Raw genomic sequence first — 23,357 nt, forward strand, 5'->3', positions numbered from 1 at the left:
TCCAACCATTGACCTACCAACTTTTTAGGTCTAAATCACGTGGCCCTCAAAAAGCTTAAACTTAAGTTGCTAATAGTGGTGGACTTTGATTGTTATATAGGTTTTAACAATCAAATTCACATAAGATATGGGATGTTGGGTAATCACACATACAATATACAAATAAAAACTTAGCATAATTTGTATTAGGCATCATATTCATCAAGGTGCCAAACAATGCACTATACCATTCATATGCAAACATATGTACAACATTATTTTGAGCCTGTACATGCTTATATATCATATTCATTGCTCTATAAACATAAGCATACCCTTGAGCTCTTAAACATATACACTGAAAATTCAAGTTAACTCATCAATTGACTTGGTTCATCTTACACAGTTCATAAAAAAAATCGGAGGTGTTACACAAAACCTATAAGACAAAAAAATATTTATTAGTTTTTTCCAAATTAACATTATCCTTCTTACATTTTTATATATGGTTTAATCAAGAGTCATAAAAGAACAGCTTACGTTGTATTCCAAAAGCTAGCATTGGTGTAGGATAATCAAATAACCTTGTGGTCCACAATGAGTAATTAAATTTATAATTCTATTTTGACTAAAAATATGTAATTGTTAATAATATATGATTGATGATGAATGGTGGCCTCATAAAAAACTACCATATGTGACTATCACATAAGGGTATGACCTTTAATTAAAATGTTCCTTAACATTGTCTTTAGCTTCTTTGGTGTTTCAATGGAAGATTGAGAAAATATCAATAGTCGTATGCACATTCTACTTTTGGTATTTTCTCAATCTTCCATTGAAACACCAATTACTCCAACATTTCAAACTTTATGATTGTAGTGCAATGTAATCTTTAATAATATAAAAATAATTCTATAAAATATAAATTTTTTTTTATAAAAGGAGAATTCGAATTTAATTTGTCACATTAGCAATGCCACATGGCATTGCCATGTTAACATTACCACGTGGCACTATCACGTTAACATTGTCACACGATATTGTAATGTCATGATATGAATGTCACGCGGCACTGTTACATCAGCACTGAAGTGATCACCTTTAATAGTAAAATTAGACAATGTTAAAAGAGAGATTAAATTATTTCAATTACTAAAATCGAGAAACTAAATTGATCAAATTTTAAATATAGAAACTAAATTAATGAAAATGTATGAATATAAGGGACTATTTGGATCCTTTAACCATTTAAATACGGTTGAAACAGAACAAGTTCGTTAAAAAATATGAAAAAAATTCGCAACTTAGTAGCAGACCTTTTCCCGCCAATTTCTCATCTGCTACAACGTTTGGGCGCGCTTTTCCTGTCAGCCCTACGGTTTATTTTTGGGAAACAAAAAGGATTTATCCCAGAAAAAAAAAAAAAAGGAAAACGCCATTTGTAAGAGGAGGAAATAAACCCGAAGTAGGAAAAATGCAAGTAGTTGGCTATCACAGGAAATCCAGTTCCAATGACGTCGTCGTTTCCACCCTTCCTCTCTACCGATCTGCCCCTCCACTCGAAGTCCGTCTTGAAGATTTCGAGCTTTTTGCCATGGATCGACTCCGAGGTATCCTATTTTGGTTTGATAAAGCTTTAATTCGTCAAAAACAAAAAAAATTCTCATACGTACATCTTGGCTATTTGTAATTTTTTTTGACTAACTGGTTTTTTACTGACGAAGTGATACCTAATCAGTAAAGAAGAGGAATAGAAATGATCGGATTCAGTGTTGTGATGGTTTTGTACTGTTCAATTTCTCCTGGAGTGAGAGAAGATAGGGTTTTGAGTACACGTTTAGCTATTTCTATTAGGAGCTTCACAAATGTAGTTAAATGGCATGTTGAGCTCTATGAAAGTCTCATTTTTTGTTTTTGTGTTATCTAATTTCTTTTAATTGCTCGATACAGTTCTAAAAGGCATCTCCGATGGATTATCCCGTGGAAAAAAACCTGAAGAAATGGAAAAATTGGTAATACTATGCACTTGGTATTTACATATTTTTTAACAAATTTGTTTTGTATCGCTGTCCAATTTAACATACTGGATTTGCTTAGGTAATGGATCTCTGGAAAGCAAGTATGAGACATCCGCAGGCAACTGAGGATGTAAACAAGGATAACATATCACACTTTGTCCTTCGTCTTGTGTATTGTAGAACGTAAGCTGGTGATATTCTTGATGTCATTTGGTTTTTTTTTTTCTAGTCTTTTTAATTTATTAATATCAATGATTGTCATTATTATTAATTTGTTATGGTTAGCGAGGAGCTAAGGAAATGGTTTTTGTCCATGGAGACTGCACTCTTTCGCTACCGTTTTCATGTTGAAAGCTCTCAGGCACAGGTAGCACATGCTCATTCGTTTTCAGTGTTTGGTTTTCTGGTGTACTGAGCACATTCTGATTGCTTGTATGCTGATGTTATAGAGGGCATTGATGTCTGAGTTTAACCTTCCATACAAGGCAGTCAGCAATGCAGAATTTGAGGTAATCATGCTCCACTCTTTCTAATTCTTTAAAGCTACTTGTTTTGAGCAAGATGCAATTGCATAACCTTATTGTGATAGTGCATATGGTGCCTTCTTAATTTTGTCTAAATTTGAATTTCCTAGTAACTGGAGCTATTTTGTTTCTTCACAGAGTGTAGAGGATAAATTACGCCAAGTCGCTCGGTCTATGGGTCAGACTTTACCTATTGGTATGAGATTACTGACTGGCTTCATTGGCCATTCCATAGGGGGAAGGCATATGTATCTCTGTCTTATTACATTCCTTCTCATCTTGCATAAAGTCATTTTGTTATGAATGACATTTAAGTTTGGACCATGTTAATTTCTAAATCTGTACCTTGTAGATGCATTAGTTTCTGATGGTTACAATGCTGGAACTTCAGTTTTTTTTTTTTTTGATTATCATTTATATCATGGGCAGAATACCATGAAACAAGGATATGAGAAAGAATTCTATGGAATATTTTAAACAGAGTTCAACAAGGAATGATTAAGGTGGTAGATTAGGCAATAGTGGAATGAATTAAGGTGGGTAGATTAGGCAATAGTGGAAAAATGAAGCTTAGAATAAAGTTATTAATTTGAAAATCTAACAAGCTAGTAATATACTAGTATTTTCTCCTTATATCAGCAAGCTAGTGGAATCTAAAGATGATCTTGCTTGAATCTCAAGTGATTCAATCAGCATTGAATAGGGTAGTGGTTTCATAGAGCATTGGTTTAACATCTATTGTTAGATGTATTGCTAATTATAAAATTTTTCCACGCCATTGAGGATTATCTCTAGGAATGCCCTCATTTGACTGGTATATCTTTTCTGTTATGATCTGGCTTCACCAAGCATGAAAACAAACAGCAACAATAAGTTTTATGTGTTATGGAATTTTTAATATCTCTTCTTTATTTTCAAACACTTGGAATTTCTCTCCCGTGAGGTTCAATATGAAGCTTAAGCAAATATTGATTGAAATTATCACTTCTTATATTCTTGACTATTATGCTTGGGTTTTATCAATCTGTTTGGTTTTAGAAGGAAAATGATGAGGCAGATAAAGACTTTCAATGGCTGCTTCTGTTTCATTTTGCTCCAGAATGCACTCAGTAGTTGATTTCCTGTAGATAATTTAGGTTTTCTTGAAAAATTCATTCATTCCTCTCATTATGTATTCTTGTCTTGGTCATAAAACTATAATTACCAGCAACTAAAAAAGGTTTTCTCTGATCCTTTGTCTATGTTGTGATTAGATTTTCTTTCTTTTTTTATCCTTTTTGTTTTGCAGCTGATGCGATATTCTACAAGGTACACTTGTGTTTCTTGATGCTTCTTCTACATGTCAAACAATTCCAGTGGTAGCTTATCTTTGTGAAAAAGAAATGTTTAACATGATTTGACACTGAAAGTGATCTCTCATGGCCATGTGTTGATTTAATGTAATTAACCTATGTCCATGGTAATACAGTTAGATTGCTCTGGTCCATTGGCTCATATACATGGATAGAAAAAGAAAGGGGGAAGGATTAAACAATGTTAAATCTAATAACATTTTGAGTTGGTGATGTGTATTCAGAGAGAAGACTGATGGTCTCATAGTCAGTCTTCTTAGGCCCTGGGTTTGTCCTTCGATTGTAACCTGATATAGTTGCTAGTTTTACCTGACTCATTTGTATGTGCTTCTCCCCTATGAAGGTGCCATTTGAAGAAGTTCCAGAGCTTGTAGCTGGTCATCGAGTGTTCATACATAAAGGGCATGCGTATGTTGCTATGAATCAGGTAATTTTTATCATTTTCTACTCATCTTTGAATCTCACCTCAAAAATATTGAATATACTCAACATGAATTAACATTTGTACTTGCCATCTCTCACTTCTCCTAATCTGTCTAATCTTTTCAGGTGGTTTCTCTTGTTGTGACTCAATTTCGAAGTCATCTATCGAAGGCACTCATTTTAACAAACAGGTTTTCCTTTTGGTCTATCCAAAGCTCCAGAAAGTGCCACTAAAATATGTTTTGAACATCTGCATTGGTCTTTTTCAAGCAATGAATATCTCTGCTGTATGTTAGGATTGGTGTGCCAACTTGATCTAGAACACCCTGGATATATCCCAGATTTCATTGGCTGAAATGCACATCATAGCAGACATAGTTTACATGACGATTTGTTACTGCAAAGCAATTTTTAGATTTACATGCATATTATGCATGTTGTCATTATTAGTTGGTGATATGTTTCATGCTGATGACTAGAACTGTTTATTATGGGATATATTCCATGCTGCCATCATAATCTCCACATTCACCAGAAGCAGTGACACTATTATGCTTGCTATCATCATCATTCTGGTAGGCAGCAAATTTTTTGGTGCACAACACTTTAGTCTTCCTTTTTGTCACAACCCCAAATACAAAGGAACATGCCTGGCATTTTCTTTCGTGGATTGTCATAATGCATCTTCTTAGTATGCTCTAGTTCATGTTTATTACCAGCATGCAGCTGCTGAGATGCATCATACTCATTTCTCTTGTGCTGAAACATTGTAATCATATTCTTTAAAGGAAGAAAGTTTATGCAGTACATCCAAGTTTCTGCTGAGAACTTCTTTTCTTTTTACCTCTTGTGCAATTTTTTGTTTGTCCATAAAATTAAGTTTTAAGGTACTTATTGAGTTTCAGAACTTGCAATTTTTGCTTGCAGAAAATGGACATTTACCATCAGAGAGCAAGAGAAGGATCGCCTGACTCCAGTAAGTATCGGAATCTGAACCTTTTTACTGATTTTTTTTTTGTTTGATTGTGACCATTTTCTTTTTCTTGATCTGTTGTTTAGATTGTGGAAGCCCTATGCACAAGCTATCTGGGGCCTGACTATTCTCAGGTGCCTATATATCATTATATCAACTCATCTACTTTCCTTTGATTATAGGTGTTTTATGTTTAAGCTTAATTTTCTGCATTCTTTTGGCTGCATTCTTAGCCAAAAGATTTTGCAGAGATATCTATTAAGGACATTGATCAAATTGCGAAGACTTCATTTCCTCTCTGTATGCGACACCTATTTGAAAAGGTAAGAAATTGGATTGTGCAAGTTGTCATTATCTTCAATTCTCTCTGCTTTCTTTGTTTCTAAGAAAAATAATTCTGCTATATCTTTCACTTTTCAGGTTAGAGAGGATCATCATTTAAAGCATGGAGGAAGGATGCAATTAGGTCTTTTCTTGAAGGTTATACTTTACTACTTACATGAATTTGTCTTCCGGGTAGTTGCCTGTAACAGTAAAGATGTAATCCTGGAAAATCAGATAAAGTCATAAAAGCATGGTACCCTATCTTATGGCTAGATATGCATCAATGCTGGCATTAATGCTTGTTTTAAAACATCTTGTTTGTGTGTGATGTGAAGCATCTAACCTAAAACCAATTGACAATAGGTGGAGGTTCAATTTCAATTAAAGGTTGCTGCAAACTCTGAACTTAACTTATATGGGGTCAATATTAACTACAGAAATAAATGGGCGTAATGCTTCAACAACAAATAAGGAGCAAACAACATAACTATTGAGGCATCAGACAACTTAAGCTCTGATAACATGCTAAGCATCCAAACTTAAAACCAATGGACAATAGCTGGAGGGGCCATTATCTATATTTTGAACTTAGGATACTCTAAACTTAATCAATGTGGAATTTATTTTGTCACCACTCAAGATGTGAGAACATATAGGACTTGCATGCTTAATGACCTATACAAGATTTGACACTATATGTCCACAAGATAAACCTCTTTTGACACTGCTTTCTATTTGTGACTTGAATCTGATTTTGAGTACTGAAGGTTTGTAAGAACTGCATGATCTCTTTATCCTTGTTTTCCTTTTGATTTCCATTATGTTGTTTAGCAAAAAGGTAGAGCAACTACGAATAATGACAAGCTTAGAGAACTGTAAATATTGATTGTTGATAAATCATGAAATGTTCTCTTAAATGTGATTCCTCTATTTTTCATGGTTCTCTTTGTCCTTTTTTTCTCCTTTCGTCTGCTCAGGGTGTTGGGCTGAAGGTTGATGATGCACTAGCATTTTGGAAAGCTGAGTTTGCACAAAAGGTCAGTGGTTTGTGCACAAGTATTTTGGTACTGAATTTATTGTGCCATGGTATTTTATTTACCTTCTAGTTGTCATTTTCTTTATCCTTGATATTTCATTGTCAACAACTAGCAGGAAAAGATAAAAGGGAAAAAAGAAATATTTAACCATGGGCATTTGCTACAAATATTATTTCCATATTATACTTGCTGCTTTAAGGCTGGAAAGTCTGTCTCATGCATGGAGGATAATTCCCCACTTCCCCTCTCCATAACAAATATCTAATATGCTGGTAGTTTTTGTTTAGTTTTAATGTCTTACAATGCCTTGTTTTTTTCAGCCCACACAGTGGACACTGGTCAATTAACACTAGATCATTTTCTTCTTGTAGGTTGGTGCAGAGAGGTTTGACAAAGAATATGCATACAACATACGCCATAATTATGGAAGAGAAGGGAAGAGAACAGTAAGATACCATCTTATCCTTATTTGAAAGTGGGATATGTATCAACATTGGATTAGCAAGGGGTATTTACAATCCCTTCAGAAACAGTAGAAGTTTATTTACCATTAATTTTTTATTTACGGGTTCTGAAGTTTTTCGCCTTTTTCATCTTTGGAACTTGAGTATGTGTATGATCATGTTTTGTTATAATTATTTGATGGTTATTGCAGGATTATACACCTTATTCCTGTCAGAAAGTTATCTTGTCAACGCCTGGTGTTGGAGACCATCATGGCTGCCCCTATAGGCATTTCAGGTCAACATCTTAACCAGCTTTCTTTCTTTAGGACAGTTAGCTAGGTTTCATGGGAATGGTGTTCCTCATAGAAAACTTTGTTGGATAGATTCCTTTGATTGAATTATAGTGGTTTCGTTTTTCCTCTTTCAAACAATGCAACTTGGTTAAGTATCACAAGGATTAGCAGTGGCCATTACCAAATAGTTTTTAGAGATCTCTCTGATTTTGTCACCAAGTATATTATCTTGAATGTCTCAAATGCATCTCCAGACATGCTAACTTGCTAAGACACAATTAATATAAAATCATTGCTTGTTATGGATATGCTATCACTGCATTCCAGCCCTATGGTGCTTCATGTTTTGGCCATCTTTTTTAACTTCATGACATTAAAAATGCTTTGTGAGTCTCTTTTGATGGAAGTTAAGCAACCTTTTCTTTCAACTTTCTTCTTTAGTATAGGAAATTGAATAGTTATTTAACTTAAATCTTTAAGGTGTTTCTTGTTTAAGATGTGGCTGGGATGAAGAAATGTAACTTAAAGCTAGATGTCAATAATTTATGTGTTTATAAATAGCATTGCTAGATGTCAATCATATATATGTGTTTCCTGGTTTTGTCACTGCCTGGGCACTGAATTTTGTTTACAGCTTTAGCTTTCTGCTCACTAACTGTAGGTAGAAATTGATTAAATTTTATCCAATCTTCTGCTCATCTGAAATTGTTATAGGAGTATTAGCTATCTCCTTTTGGCTCAGATGTTATATTAGCTATTGGGTTTATGTGGCTACAGAAAAATATTTATTTCCTTTAGGTAGATCTCTTATTAGCATTCTTCCACAGCCCAAGAACTCTTTTATTTCACAGCAGTTAAGGCCAATATGTCTTGTTCCTCCCATGCCATATCCTAGCCAAAACTTATATTTCTCGTGTTGCATTTGTGCACATGTAATGTAAGGCATCTCTGTTGATGAAGGATGCAGAGATATTACCAGTGGTTTCATGCTCACCATCTACTAGAAAATCATCCTTTTATAATGATCATATACAAGTGGTTTAGATGAAGCCACTTAGCACGTGATTCTCTTGAAATAGTTTTCGTAAATTTGTTAAAACTCCTGATTTCTCCATTTTAGATTAATTCAGAGCATCATATTTCCTTTTCCCCTTTTTTCTTTTATCTAAAGCTAATTACACTGATGAGATTTAACCAATTTGAACTCCAAGACAACAACGGATAATAAATAGATTTAGATGCATGAATTTGCTTTCCTCTAAATCAATTTATTGGTCGTATTGCAAATGCTTGAATGTTTTGATAGGATAGTTTATCTAACCATGGAGGCATGTTTAGTAAGTTTTACATGTTATATCGCTTGCTATTTTGACATGACAGTGAGGAGAATCTAAGGGCCGCACTTGCAAGAATGGGAGTTGGCAGCCGCATAGTGGAGGATGTAATAGACAAAGCACGCAATAGGCATTATCAGGTCATAAGATTGCCAACTGTCTTTAAGCTTACTCTGACTTGTTTTAGGTTATTGTTTTATAACTATAAGCAATGGTGAAATGTGCACAGTTGGCGTGTACGTTAACGTTTGAAGCTGGTCATGGCTCATCATGCGATGCGGGTGTCAATCATCCCAACCAATATTTCATTGAGAGCCAAAAGATCCTGCAATCAAAGGTAGATGCTCTACTGTGATGTACAAATTCACTTTTTTTTTGTGTCTGATGAATGCTATATATCCAGATCTACTGTCTAACCCATTTCTCCTGTACCATTGCCAGAATGGTTCTGTGGCATAACAAATGTGTTAACCAGGCAGACAAGGATATCCACTATTTTACCTTCGACTTTTTTTGTTTTTTGTAATATTATGTAATTATTCCCTTTCCCTATCTAATAACCGTTTTAATTCTGTTTTCGTTCAACACAGTTGGTGTTCAGCTCAGTTTATCAAAGTAAGAAAGGCGTTTGTTTGGTTTTCAAATTTCTTAAATTTTTAGCTTACCTTGTATGCTCATTTGGATTTTTAGATGAAATTATAAATAACAATTTTTTAAAAAGTATTAACGTATAGTAACAAATATTTAACAAATATATGATTTGGTTTAACAAAGTAGAATATTTTATTTTTAATTATTAATTAAGAAATTAAAAGATTATCAAATAGTTTTTCACATCTTACAAAATTTTGCATCAAGTTTAGCTGATGTTATATTGAATTATCTTTACATCACTTTTAGATTAATTTTATTTGAACAACACTTCTTACAGAATGTTCTGAATATCTTACTATGAATTTGGTTAGTGTTAATATTGCATAATTAACAATGTTTTAAAAGAAAATTGGGCTCTTTTTTTACAGAAATACTAGTTTTTTCTGGTAATTAAAACAAATCATACTTAGGGAGGGAGTCTTTCTACTTTATTAGTCTTTTCAGTGTTTGCATTGCGCACATGGATAATTTAATATGTAAATATTATAATTTTCAAATTAAAATTTTTTTTTTTAAAAAATAAGTAATTTTGGTCTCGTTTGATAAAACAGGTGTTTGTCTTTATTTTTGTTTGTAGAATTATGAAAATATTAAAAAAAAAAACATGTTTGGTAATTTTATCTTTGTTTTTTCTTTTTTGAAAGTGTCAAAGTAAACAATTGTAGACTTTATGATTACAAAGGAAAGGAAAATGCATAAAAATAACCGAAAAGCAAAATATCCAATTTTGGGAGAATGGATACAACAATACCATCAAAACTCTGGTTAAAAAATAGCCCCAAGTCATCCAGGCAAAATCATGGCCAAACAATATGTCCGAATCATTTTCCCAAATGTCCGGGTCTAGACAACTGAAGCTGTCCGGGGTCTCGACGTAATACGTACTATCCGGGTGCTTTAATATTAATGTGACCCGTACAAAGATCCCCAAGCTGCTGTCCAAATAACCACATACACATTTCACAGCTTATCAGAACGCAGACATAATAACGCCAAAAGAAGTTTTCCAGACAACAAAGAATCTGCCACAACTAATAAAACCGTTCCATCCAAAAGCGCAACTCTTTCAGCTAGCAACAGGGGTACAACTTCTAGCATTTTAAATTTGAACCAAATTTCATTCAAGATCAGCCTTTAGATCCCTATTCAACATCAAATATCTAATAGCAATCCTATTTGAAATCTGCCAGCGGAGACCAAGATCCACTAAGAGTCCCACGCCAATCTAAAGCTCAATTCTACAAGGACTTCTACTAGTTCAGCACACTAATTAAAAATCAACGTGTGATCTAATAAAAATCTTTGAGTCCCAAAAATTGTAAGAGCTCCACCTCCCTTAAAATTTCCATCCTTCGCCAACTCGTCAGCTACACAATTGACTTCTCTCGATGTATGCGTCACCCTCCATTCAAAAATTGAGCTTTGGATACAACCAATTTGCATTAAACCCTGTCTAAACCGCCATGGTACCTTCGTTTGATCATTAATCCACTTAACCATATCTAGAGAATCACTTTTTATCTACAATTTAGCTTGAGACTTCTTCGAGTATCTACTAAACAATAAAAAGGCTTCTTTGATGGCTTGTAACTTGACTTAGCTAGCATCACACACCCACTAATTTTGAAAATCTGATAATTGTTTCACCCCAATGATCCCTTAAAACCTCTCCAATTCCAACCACTCTTGGGCTGCTAGCTGAAGCTCCATCCACATTAAACTTAACTCAACCCATCTGTAGAACAACCTACTCAACATCTTTCCTTGTTGCTTTCAAAGACTGAGCTTTCTTATAGAATATGAATGATGAATGAATGTTTGAGCTTAGGGAATATCACTTAAAGGATAAAAATATGATCTTTAGGTTTTGCTCTTTCTCTAAGATAAGATTTTTTTACTCATAGCTCTTTTTCTTCTTGTTTTCTCTTCAAGGATGATTTAAATCGTTCAAGTCCTTTACTTTAATGTCCTCAAGGTAGGTATTTATAGCCTCTTTGATTTTTTACCTGTTGAAATGAATTTGAATCACTTCCCATACATTTCAGGTAGCTTGCACATTGTTGTCGCATGTGTAAAATCAATTCTTTGCTCTTAAGTTGTTGGTTCTTCATGAAGTTTGGAGCTTTTTATCTCTGGATAATCGATTTTTCTATTCTAAGATGTTAGTTTTTCTATAACTGGGTTCAAAGGTAACACCTTTACAATTTTGGAAAATTGATTTTTCCATCTGAAGTTGTTGATTCTTCACTATGGTCAAGCACTAAAATTTGAATTTGAGCTTGAATTTTGGTAGTCCAATCTAATCCAATTGTGCCATTTCTTTCTTGGTCACCAAGTTTTTGAATCTTGCTTTTAATGCTTCAAGAACCGATATTTTCTCCATGTAGAATCAATTCTTTCTTTTTTACAATATTGCCTTCTGCGTTCTATCTATCTAGAATCGATTCTTTGTCTATGAGGTGTCGACTCTTCACAAATCTTAAAGCTTTTATCTTCCAAGAATTGACTTTTTCTTTTCTTAGAATCAATTTTTCTTTGTTAAACTCTACTTAAGAATTGAGTTTTCCTCCTTCAGAAGTGAATCTTCTTGTCATACAGAAATAAATTTTGCTTTTTTCTCATTTAAGAATCAAGTCTTCTCTTTTGAGAATTTGATTCTTAGGTTGGCAATTTGAATTTGAAAACAAGAAATCTTTAGGAAAACTAAAAGACATTTCTTTAAGTTTAAGAGCATGATCATTCACATTCAAAGCATGTGTAATAAATCTTAGCATTTTAATATATTTTTCTTTTAAGTTCAACTTCAAAACATCTTTAAGGATTTCTTCATATTTAAAAGAATCTTCATTCATTTTCAAAACTCATTAAGTTCAATCAATTTTGTCATTTTTAAAAAAGAATAAAGCTAACATTTTCTCTTTACATTGGCCTAAGACCGTGCCAACCACAAAGTCACTTGAATTGCACATAAGCTCAAATGGAATATTCCAATCCGGGATTGTGATAATAAAAGTTGAAACCAACCTCTTTTTCAACTCCAAAAATGCAGCAAGGCATGTATCATCAAATTGGAAATATGTGTCTTTTTCCAGAAGCTTGTGGAGTGGCTTGAATATCTTGGAAAAATCCTTGATGAAATGCCTATAGAAGCCTGCATGACCAAGAAAACTTCAAATACCCTTTACTGATATTGGAGGTGGAAGCTTATCAATTGTCTCAACCTTTGTTTTGTCCACTTTTATACCTTGGCTAGAAACCTGACGTCTAAGAACAATACTTTCTTCACACCTTTTAAGAACATGGGCAAGATTATAAAGACAATCATGATATGAATTTTTGAAAATTGAAAAATCATCCATAAATACTTCTAGTCATTCTTCCACCATATTGGTAATGATGGCCATCATGCATCTCTAAAATATAGTTAAAGAGTTGCAAAGCCCAAATGGCATCTTCCAAAAGGCAAAAGTCCCATAAGGTAAGTGAATGTGGTTTTCTCTAGATCTTCAAGAGCTATGGCAATTTTGTTGTACCTAGAGTAAAATTAAAGAAGTAAAACTCTTTACCAGCTAATTTGTCAAGCATCTGATCAAAGAAAGATAAAGGAAAATGATCTTTTTGAGTAATCTTGTTAAACTTTCGATAATCCATTCATACCCGTCATCCAATCACAATTCTAGTGGGAATAAGTTCATTATTGGCATTGGAGACTACAGTTATTCCTCTTTTCCTTGGCATGCATTAAACTGGCTTCACCCATGAGCTATATGGAAATAAGATAAACAATACTTGCATCTAACCACTTGATGATCTCCTTCTTAACCACTTCTTTCATAATTGGGTTTAGTTGATGTTGATGCTCTATGGTAGCTTTGTCATAGTCCTTTAGAAGATCTTATTCATGGAGATAGATGGATTGATTCCTTTAATGTCTGCAATAGTCAACCCCAATGCTTTTTTATATGATCCTAGCACACGAAAGAGCATGTCTTCCTGCATGTTAATGAGAGAAAAAGAAATAATAACTAGTAATGTAGATGAGTCACCCAAAAAATTTACCCTAGATTAGTTAGCAATGGCTTGAGTTCTAGTTTGGGCGACTCTTCAATAGAGGGCTTGCTAAGTGCAGAAGAAGAAGTTGGAATGTCTAAAACTCAAACTAAGATTAGATCCAATGACCCATGGTGGAGCATCCAGCAAATTCAAGCATTCAAGAATTTCATCATCATCCATTTTAGAAGTAGAAATTAAAGAAGCCTTAAGTGGATCATTGGGATAGTTTTTTATAAACACTTCATTGGTGATGCTATTTACCATATTAACTGTAAAGCATTCATCAAACTCTTTGGGAAACTTTATAGCTTTGAAAATAATGAAAGTTACCTCAAAGTAAGTTCTTCTTTTTGTACATCAATGATAGCTTTACCAATAGCTTAAAATAGTCTCCTAAGAATAATTGGTATTTCATGATCTTTCTCTATATCAAGTACAATGAAATCTACAAGAAAAATAAATTTAACCACTGTAATTAACACATCTTCAACAATACCTTTTAGAAAGGTGAAAAATTGATCAGTGAGTTGTAAGGTCATAGAAGTAGGCTTGATTTTCCCCGAAACCAAGTTTTTGATAAATAGATAGTGGCATCAAGTTGACACTTGGTCTTAAATCACATAAAACTTTTACAAACGATAGACTACCAATAGTGCATGGAATGGTGAAACTACTTAGATCCTTGAGCGTTAGTGGTAGTTTCTTCTTGATAATGTTATTGCATTCCTCACCAAGGGTAATTATCTCAAACTCATCCAATCGTCTCTTCTTATTAGAATGTCTTTGATGAACTTAACATAGCTTAGCATTTGTTCCAAAGCTTCAACAAAAAAGATATTAATAAGAAGCTTCATAAATATCTCAAGGAACTTTTAAAACTGCTTATCAAGCTTTTGTTTCTAAAATTATTGAGGGAAGGGTGGTGGTGGATTACATTGAGCCTTCTCTTATTGAGCTTTTCAATCATTCTTCTTATCCAATGTTTTTTTTCCCATAAGTTTGCTTGGAGAATCTGATTGCATGCTATTCCCTTCTACCTCTTTTTCACTTTTTAGTGTGCTTGCTTGACAATACTCTTTTCCTCCTTTTCTAGGATTGGTTTTAGTGTCATTCGATAATGTTCCTTAAGGCTAGTTGTTGATGTCATTAACAAGTTGACCCATTTGTTTCTCAAGATTTCAAAGTGTTGCCGATTGACTTTGGGTTATTGCATCATTTTTTGCATGTATTGCATGAACATTTTTTCCACATATTGTTTCAAGCACAAAAGCTTTAGCTTGTGCTGGAAATCCAAGACGAAAAACTAGCTTTGCTAAAGATGAAGGTCCTTAAATGTTACTCAATCAAAAATTAGGGTGATTCCTCTATTGAAATTGTTAGAATGAGGATTATTTTGCTAATTTCTAACATATTGCATGGACTTAATATTAGCTAGACAATGATCATTAGCATGCCCTTCCTTACATTGTTCACATGTCAGAAATGGTCTTTGAACAACATGAACACCCATAGTATCAAATTTCTTAGGCAAAGTAGCTACTTGTGTAGTCGAAGCAGTAATTGCATCCAGTTCATGAACACCTACAGCCTTCCTTAGCAACTTTTAGATGGCCATTGATAGTTATTGGAGGCCATTTCCTTCAACAAGTCATATGCCTCATCTATAGATTTTCCCATTAGTGCTCCACTTGTTATAGCATCAATAGTGGTTCTGATTAGACTTAACAATCCATTGTAGAAAGTTTGTACCTGTAACCATTTTAGTAACCCATGGTAAGGACATTTTATAAGCAAATCCTTGTATCTTTCTCTATCTTCATATAGTGATCCTGAATCAAATTACATAAAAGATGTGATGTCATTCTGCATCTTCATTGTCTTAGTTGGCAAAAAGAACTTAGCTAAAAATTTCTGAGCCAAACCATCCCAAGTAGAGATAGAACCAGCTAAGAGCGAATTCAACCAACTCTTTGCCTTGTCTCGCTACAAGAAAGGTAAAAGTCTTACTTTAATATCATCATCAAAGACCCCATTATGCTTAAACGCATCACAAATCTTTAGGAAATTCACAATCTGAGGATTCGGATCATCATTAGGTAACCTGCCAAATTGCATTGAAGTCTGAATCATCTTAATGATTGCTGGCTTAATCTTAAAGTTATTGGCTTGAATAGTAGGTCTTTGAATGCTAGACTGAAGGCCTTGCATGAGAAGAATAGTGTATTTCTACAAGGACTTGGTCTCTTCTTCTTAAGTTATTATTAAAATTGAGTTAAAGCCTGCAAATTCTCCCTCTGAAGTCTCCTAAATTTTCTTTCAATTTTTTGATCAAAAGGAACAATTTTCAAATTTCTAACTCTTTGCATACAACGACCATTAGTGCTTGAAAATAAAGAAAAAAAGTTTGAATTAAAACTAAAATTGCTTGGTATTAATATTGACAAAAATTAAAAAAACAGTTCCTTGGCAACGACGCTAAAAACTTCTAGTTGGATTTACTACACAAATATCACGAATAAGTAATATAATGAAGAGTAGATTATTGTTCTCACAAGAAATTGTTACCAAAATTCGTTAATTACTAAAATTATAATTCAAATTCATAATTTAAATTTATGGAATAAAATAAAAATATAAAACTAATAATAAGAAAGACAATTTAAACTTGAGAAATCAATTAGAAAAAGCCTGGAACTATAATTTCTCTCACTACTTCATTTGAATCTCTTTTATTCTCTCTTAACTTACTACATAAGTTGAGTTGTTAACCTAATGTTCTAATTTATTTATAGGTACCTTCTAATATTTTTATACAAATATCTCTCTCAACCAATTCACTATATTCCTATGTGAATTAAATTAAAAAAAGACTCATGAAGCTTAGATTCTAATATTGCTATATGTGACATGTAACTATATTCCTATCTCACATACAAATCTAATCAATTAATTAACTAATTGAGTTTGAATACATGTTATTCCATCCATGCTTACACTAAATTCTCTTTTCCAAGTTTATTTAGGTTACCCAATCAATCTAATTAGTGTCCAATCAATCAGATGCATTAAACACAGGATTGGAATAAACAACTTAACTACCACTAATTAGAAGAAAGAGAGAGTTTAATTGCAATCCTAGATAAACAAATTTAGCTCATAGTAAATACTAAAAACATAAAACACAAAAATTTAACCATTATTCACAATACAAGAAAATCTCTAAAGATAAAAGGGAAGAAGAGAAAACTAAGGATCTTCGAGTCTTCAATCTTCCAAAGTCTCCTTTGCTTTCTTCTATGCTTGATAGCCACTTTTCTTGAAAAAATCTAATTTGGAAAGTGTTTTTTAATTGCTCCAAAGGTGCCTTTTATTGTAACACCCTATACCTTTAATGCTAGATATTAGAGCTTATTAGATGGTGAATAGAAAATTTTGGAATCAATAATATTTTATTCATGGTATAATCACATTAAAATAATATCAAACTAATATTATTTTTATAAGAAGGCTGAATTATTAAATTTAATGTATAGATGAAAGTTAAAAGTTACTACTCTAGGCTTAAATGGGGAAGTAGTTATGATGTGCATATTCTATAAATGTAAAGCTTGCAATTAATTTAATAAGAATTTATGAATATACTAGTATAGTATATTATAATATATTACATGTGCATAAATGCATATGTTAATAATCTACAAATTAAGGCATGTATAATTGAACAAGGATAGGGATATTCCTTTGCGAATGTGGCCGATTATGGTATACAAAATATGCACGAAATTACATTGACCATTGGTGAAGGTAGCGACAAGAGATACAATAAACAAACACATTTCGATGGCATGAAATCAAAAGATGACTCATGATGAGAGTGATAACTGGCCACATGTCCTAAGGCAAGATTTCAACGGACAAAATAGTTTGTAAAGGCCAATGTAGGCAAGTATGAATCTGCCAAAAAAAAAATATGGCTTATCCGCCACATGTAAACATGGTAAAAATAAAAATCAAGCATGACTTATTCCTATTAAAGGGAATCTACTATGTATGCAAAATTAGGATTTCACGAGGATAAAATTTTAAGATTTCTAACAAGTGAGAAAAAAAAAGAGATAAGAAGAAATAAAGAACAACAAACGTAATGAGCTTAACCTTGAGAGTTTCGCCCATCCCTCAGATAGTTAAGAAGCATTCGGCCATTGTTTTGGAGATGTTCAAGGGTGGTGGTGAGAAATATTGAAGAAACCCTTGTTTCCTTTGGAAGTCAAGGCTATTGAACCTTTTTATTTGAAAGGAATCAAGCAACCCAAATGGAAGCTTGATACTCGAAAGTAAATGTGTGGGCAAGAATTCTTTATTATAGCCTCAAAAAGTATTTAAGTTTAAGAAATTAATAGTAATTAAATTTGTGATGGTAGATTTAGAAGTATATGATAAGGCAAGATTTACCAAGATTTTTAACAAGTTCAATCATTAGCCAGGTAAGACAATTGGAAATTCATTTTTGGTTGATTACCTAGAATAGCTATGGATTGTAAAGAGCAATTGGGTATGCCAAATTGACTTGATATATTTGGTTGTAAGGAATTGAAAAGAGGGAAGTTGCTAGAAATCTTACCTCACTGAGGCTTAGTTCTAAGGGTAAATTGGTGAAGTTTGAAATGTAAGAATAAATGGATGAAGTGAGGTTTTAGTTACTAAAATATTCAAGCCAAATCTATACTTAGTTTAGTTTTGATAATTTTTGCTAAGAAATGTGATGTGCGTGTATTGTTATAAGGTTGTAAAGAAATAGTAATGAGGTGTATGAAAGCTACCAACCCGAGACCAGATATTAACATTCATTAAGTTGCTAAATTGTTGTGATAAGGTAAGAATGATGGATTTTAATTGAGCTTTGATTGTTAAATCATTGTTGCCTATATGTATAAGTAGTAGTTTTGAAAGAATATATATACCAAGTAAATATGAATTCTTATTGACAAGGAGATTGTTTGAATTAAGGCATTAGTTGGTAAACAATAATTGGTCAAGGTATAGGTGATTGGGACATTGGCCATAGCATTGAGCCTTCAAAGGCTTGTGGAATGGTTGTTGAGCTTGCAAAAGTATATTACTAGAAGCCAAGTAAAATTAAGAAGAGCGGTTAGTAAATTGGTGAGAAATCCCATCAATAGAGGTGAGTGGGCCATATCTATTTCAAAATATATTCCTTATTCCATAATATATATATTCATGAATGATTCATTGAATGCCATTGTGGAAAGCATGAGTTGGTAGAAATTAGAGGAAATTTGTGGATGCTACTGCTTTCAATATGTTTTGACTATATATTAAGTATAATTATACAAGAATAATTTTTAAAAACTGGGAAACAAGACTTTACAAATGTTTCACTTCAAAATGTGCCTTCCAAAGAATTTGTGAATTGCATAATTAAATGCATGATGCAAAACAATCAGATTATACGATGCAATGATTTTAACTTAATCTTTTATTCCATAATACCTGTTGTTTTGAGCAATGCATCACCTATGGCACTAAGATAGTAAATAGTTGATGGTTTCTTTTTTTGAAGAGTTTATACTCCGATTTTCTTAAAAGCCTTGCATTGGTTTTTCAAAGGTTGTGTTTTTGTTAAAACAAGGTGACTGAGAGTAAGTCCTATTATCACACCGAATCATGTGTGATTTCTGTGCAAAGTGAGCTCTAACTAGACCTCTTTTTCAAAAGGGAAACCGATGGGCCTGTATTTACATGGTTAGGCCACAAGGTTATATATGTGCAAGGACCACAAGTTATGAGGACTCTACTCACTTAATGGTACATGGTATACCATTGATATGGGAAAGTAAGGGGAAAGGCCCCCAAAATATTATTACATGAGAAAGGGCTCATAGGTTATTGACCTATTCAAGAGTGACATATTTTACTTGTTGAATTTTGGAATACAGCATGCTAATGGTATTGACTCCGTTTTTCTTATGATAAGGGGTTTTTCATACATTTTATGATATGAGAATATTATTCAAATGGTACTTTGAAATTGTTTATACATGCCATGCTAAATTAAATAAAGGTATATGGTTGTGAACTTTGGTTCATTACTACTAATGAAAATTTTATTGATTTCTTCATTAACTTACTTTTTTATCTATACAGTTTTGAAACTATTGTGTAGTGGCACCATATTACATATTGATTTACATTTTATACTTGTAAGGCACCTACCTCATGTCGATTATTTATTTTTAATTCATCATATTCTAATTTTATTATTCAAATGTTCCACCTTTTGCTTGTTTCCCATCTTCATCTACTCACTAAGTCGATGATAATTGAGTCCATGAAACTCATCCCACTATTTTATTTTGCAGATAAGTGATCTGTTTAGTGTATCCTTTTACGAGATTTTCCCTTTAACCATGGAATAGGTCATGGCATCTCGTGGCTCCTTCCTCTATGTCACTCCGCTGGTAGAGGGCTTTATGTTAATGATGTCTTTTAGTTAGTTATGTCTACTGAAATTACACGAAATGTAATCTAAGTACTAATTTTATATTTTTAATGAGAGGTATGGAAAAAGATGTTTCTAGGTTCTTGTTATCATAAAATCTATTCCTTAAGTGAAAATGCTTATCATTTAAAATCTAACGTTGGGATAATTGATGATTAATAAGAAAAGGTTAATTGACACTGACTTGGGACTTGGTAGGCTTGCTTGCGAGATTCGAGCACCAGCAGTGATCATGAGTTTGGTCATTACATTTATAATCTTCCAAAAACCCTACTTTTAATAAAATTCAAAACAAAGATATCGTGCTAGCGCCACAACCTTAGCTTTTCTGCTGCAGGGTTGTTTCCTTCTTGTCATGGCGTCATAGCCTTCCCATGGTTATTTCCTTCCCTACATTGTGACTCTAGACTTCCCATGGCTGCAGTGCTAGACATGTTGATTTGTGCTCTTATTAATTTTGTTTTTTCACAATTTAGTGCTCCACTTTATCGGCGCCTTCAAAAAACATTCAAACTAAGTTACTAACAAAGGAAATTAAAGTAATAAACTTGAAACTTAACAAAAATAAACTAAAATCAAATGACTTAACATAATTAAAACTAGATTTAAGAAACAAACTAAAAATAAAGAATTTCGAATTAAGTCTCAAGAATTTAGCTAATTCTAACGCTCAAAATGTGATAAAATAACTCTATTTTATAAAGTTAATAGAATGCTACTCATAGAATAAAATTTTTGCTAGTAAAGGCATCATATCTGACCACCCCTTCGTCCCACAGGTCTAAGGAACACAACAATGTTCTGTCCAGGACTTGTCCTCTTTGTGATAACCATATTGAGAAAGATGTATAGTTTTTTCATGCACATCCATGGAGGTAAGTTATATACAGTGAGCATTACTAGCCAAATACAATATAGTTTTGTTGTTGACCAAAATGGACTGAAACCATTTGAACATAAACTTAGTCTAATGAAACGAAGCTTAAAGGCAAAAGACTGATGGGTGTGATTAAAATGTTACCAAGCCTCACCATCAATAGGATGCCTAAACACTCTATCATTAGATTGGAGTGTGGCATGCTTGTTATGTGTTTACTAGTTTTGCCTGACACATATACCCTTTGCAATCTCAATGTTAGTGAAAAGTATCATAAAATTTTAAAAGGATTTTTTCTCCTTTCCCCACTTGATTTATCCATTGTATATAGAGAATGACCACAACATGGACAATAAGACAACTTAGAATATCTGTTATTAAACAACACGCAATTATTCTTACATGCATGAATTTTTTGATAGTCGAGGCCTTGTTCCTTTAGCTGTGTTTTCATTTTATAGAAGTTTTCCGATAATGATTCATTCAATGGCACCATCTCTTTCTCTAGATGCATTTGACAATTAAAACATGCCTCACTCATTTAAACTCCGGTCATAAAGCAACCACAACCATTTTAGTATATGGATTTTCTACTTTGACTTCATTACTTACTTCATACATCGAGAGTAAGGACATTTGATCTTATTCTCAGTCATAGATCTTGGTTGACTGAACGCAAATGAAATAATTCATCTATGCCATTCACAAATTTTTCTCTCAAAAATCCATTTGAATGCACCAGGGAATACATCTAATTTTTATCTTGCTCCATTTTAAGAAAAAATATTATAAACAGACATATGATATTGTTCGTTATCAGATGTTGACACAAATATCAATTGAAAACAAAAATGAACTCAAAAACTAGAATTATAAAAAATTTATTTGCATTGCAATGCTTTAATTTATTAAAGTTTTACTTAATTTAAATAAATTTAAAAATAAATAAAGTTATTTAATTAATTCATTAACACCTTAATAAAATTTAATTGTTTTTTAATGAAAAATATTACTAATTTAATTAATTGCTTAATTATTAAAACATTTTTTCATTTGATTAGCTAAATTATTTCATTAATTTAATAAAACCTTAATTAATTTAAATAATTTTAAATTTGACTACCTTTACTAAATTAATTAATTCCTTAATTAGCAATACATGGCCTTTTTTAATTAGTTAAATTATGTAATTAATTTTCTCAAATCAGAATTAATTTAAATAAATAAAATATTATATAATCTTACTTATTTAATTAATTTCTTAATTACCAACACATCACATCACTTAATTAACTAAATTATTTAATTAACTCATTACAACCATAATTAATTCAAAAAAATTTAAATTAAATAATATTACTAATTTAATTAATTACTTAATCACTAAAATATTTTTTAATTTGATTAGCTAAATTATTTCATTAATTTAATAAAATCTTAATTAATTTAAATAATTTTAAATTTGACTACATTTACTAATTTATTTAATTGTTTAATTACTAATACATGATTCTTTTTAATTTGTTAAATTATGTAATTAACTCCCTCAAACCAGAGTTCATTTAAATAAATAAAATATTATGTAATATTAATTATTAAATTAATTTCTTACTTACTAACACATTACATTACTTAATTAACTAAATTATTTAATTAACTCAGTCACACTTTAATTAAGTTAAATATTTTTAAATTAAATATTATTACTAATTGAATTAATAGTTTAATTACTAAAACAATTTTTAATTTTTGTAGTTATATTATTTTATTAATTTAATAAAAGCTTAATTAATTTAAATAGTTTTAAAATTTACCATATTTACTAATTTAATTAATTGCTTAATTACTAATACATTATTCTTTTTAACTTGTTAAATTATATAATTAATTCCCTCGAACCTTAATTAATTTAAATAAATAAAGTATTATATAATCTTTTTTATTTAATTAATTTTTTAATTACATACATATTGCATTACTTAATTAACTAAATTATTTAATTAACTCATTAACACCTTAATTAATGTAAATATTTTTAAATTGCTTAATTAATCAAACACTTTTATTTAATTAGTTAAATTATTTAATTACTTTAATAAAATCTTAATTAATTTAAATATTTTTAAAATTTCACTACCTTTACTAATGATTATATACTTAATTACTAATATTTGATTGCTCAATACATTAATTAATTCAATTACTTTTGAAATTATATAATTTTATTTAGTAAACACTAAGTTAATTTAATTAATTACTAATACAATATTACTAATGTGCATTTCTTTTTATTGTTAGTCACTATATATAAGTCCCCATTTTGGTAAAGAATTGCTTGACCAAGTTAAGGGTGGCTTTTTCAAGTCGGTATAGCTTCCCTAGCTATGTATATTGGATAAAAACAAAAGCTGATTTAGAGCCTACTTGGCCTAACTCTTTTTAACTTAAAAGCTATTTGTGAATTTCTTATGAAAAATAATAATTTTTAAAATTAAACGAAAGTTGTTTAGTAAATTGTTTAACAAAATAAATTATATAAACTCTAAT

The 23,357-nt window shown here is 31.7% G+C and overlaps 1 protein-coding gene across 1 annotated transcript; it reads left to right on the top strand.

The window, feature by feature from the left end:
• The first annotated feature begins 1,347 nt into the window (after positions 1 to 1,347).
• EMB2813 (DNA primase, large subunit family) lies at positions 1,348 to 9,342 on the top strand. The gene is made up of 19 exons (XM_021428288.2): positions 1,348 to 1,592; positions 1,933 to 1,994; positions 2,080 to 2,183; positions 2,286 to 2,367; positions 2,450 to 2,509; positions 2,663 to 2,720; positions 3,813 to 3,832; positions 4,220 to 4,303; positions 4,426 to 4,490; positions 5,227 to 5,275; positions 5,359 to 5,406; positions 5,506 to 5,595; positions 5,693 to 5,752; positions 6,574 to 6,633; positions 7,005 to 7,079; positions 7,289 to 7,374; positions 8,753 to 8,846; positions 8,936 to 9,043; positions 9,148 to 9,342. Exons 1-19 carry the CDS (start codon positions 1,457 to 1,459, stop codon positions 9,163 to 9,165), a joined length of 1,359 nt encoding a protein of 452 aa, XP_021283963.1. The 5' UTR covers positions 1,348 to 1,456; the 3' UTR covers positions 9,166 to 9,342.
• Positions 9,343 to 23,357: the final 14,015 nt, after the last annotated feature.

The sequence above is a fragment of the Theobroma umbraticum genome, unplaced genomic scaffold (genome assembly GCF_002168275.2).
Source record: "Theobroma umbraticum cultivar Fairchild unplaced genomic scaffold, ASM216827v3 scaffold_30.0, whole genome shotgun sequence".
In the NCBI taxonomy this organism is placed as follows: domain Eukaryota; kingdom Viridiplantae; phylum Streptophyta; class Magnoliopsida; order Malvales; family Malvaceae; genus Theobroma; species Theobroma umbraticum.

What these genes read in the sequence shown, in the direction of transcription:
- EMB2813 (XM_021428288.2), top strand. Translation starts at nt 1,457, where the DNA reads ATGCAAGTAGTTGGCTATCACAGGAAATCCAGTTCCAATGACGTCGTC. An exon ending in CGTATGTTGCTATGAATCAG is followed by an intron (nt 4,304 to 4,425) that starts GTAATTTTTATC and finishes TAATCTTTTCAG; the next exon opens with GTGGTTTCTCTTGTTGTGAC. An exon ending in AAGCTGAGTTTGCACAAAAG is followed by an intron (nt 6,634 to 7,004) that starts GTCAGTGGTTTG and finishes TTCTTCTTGTAG; the next exon opens with GTTGGTGCAGAGAGGTTTGA.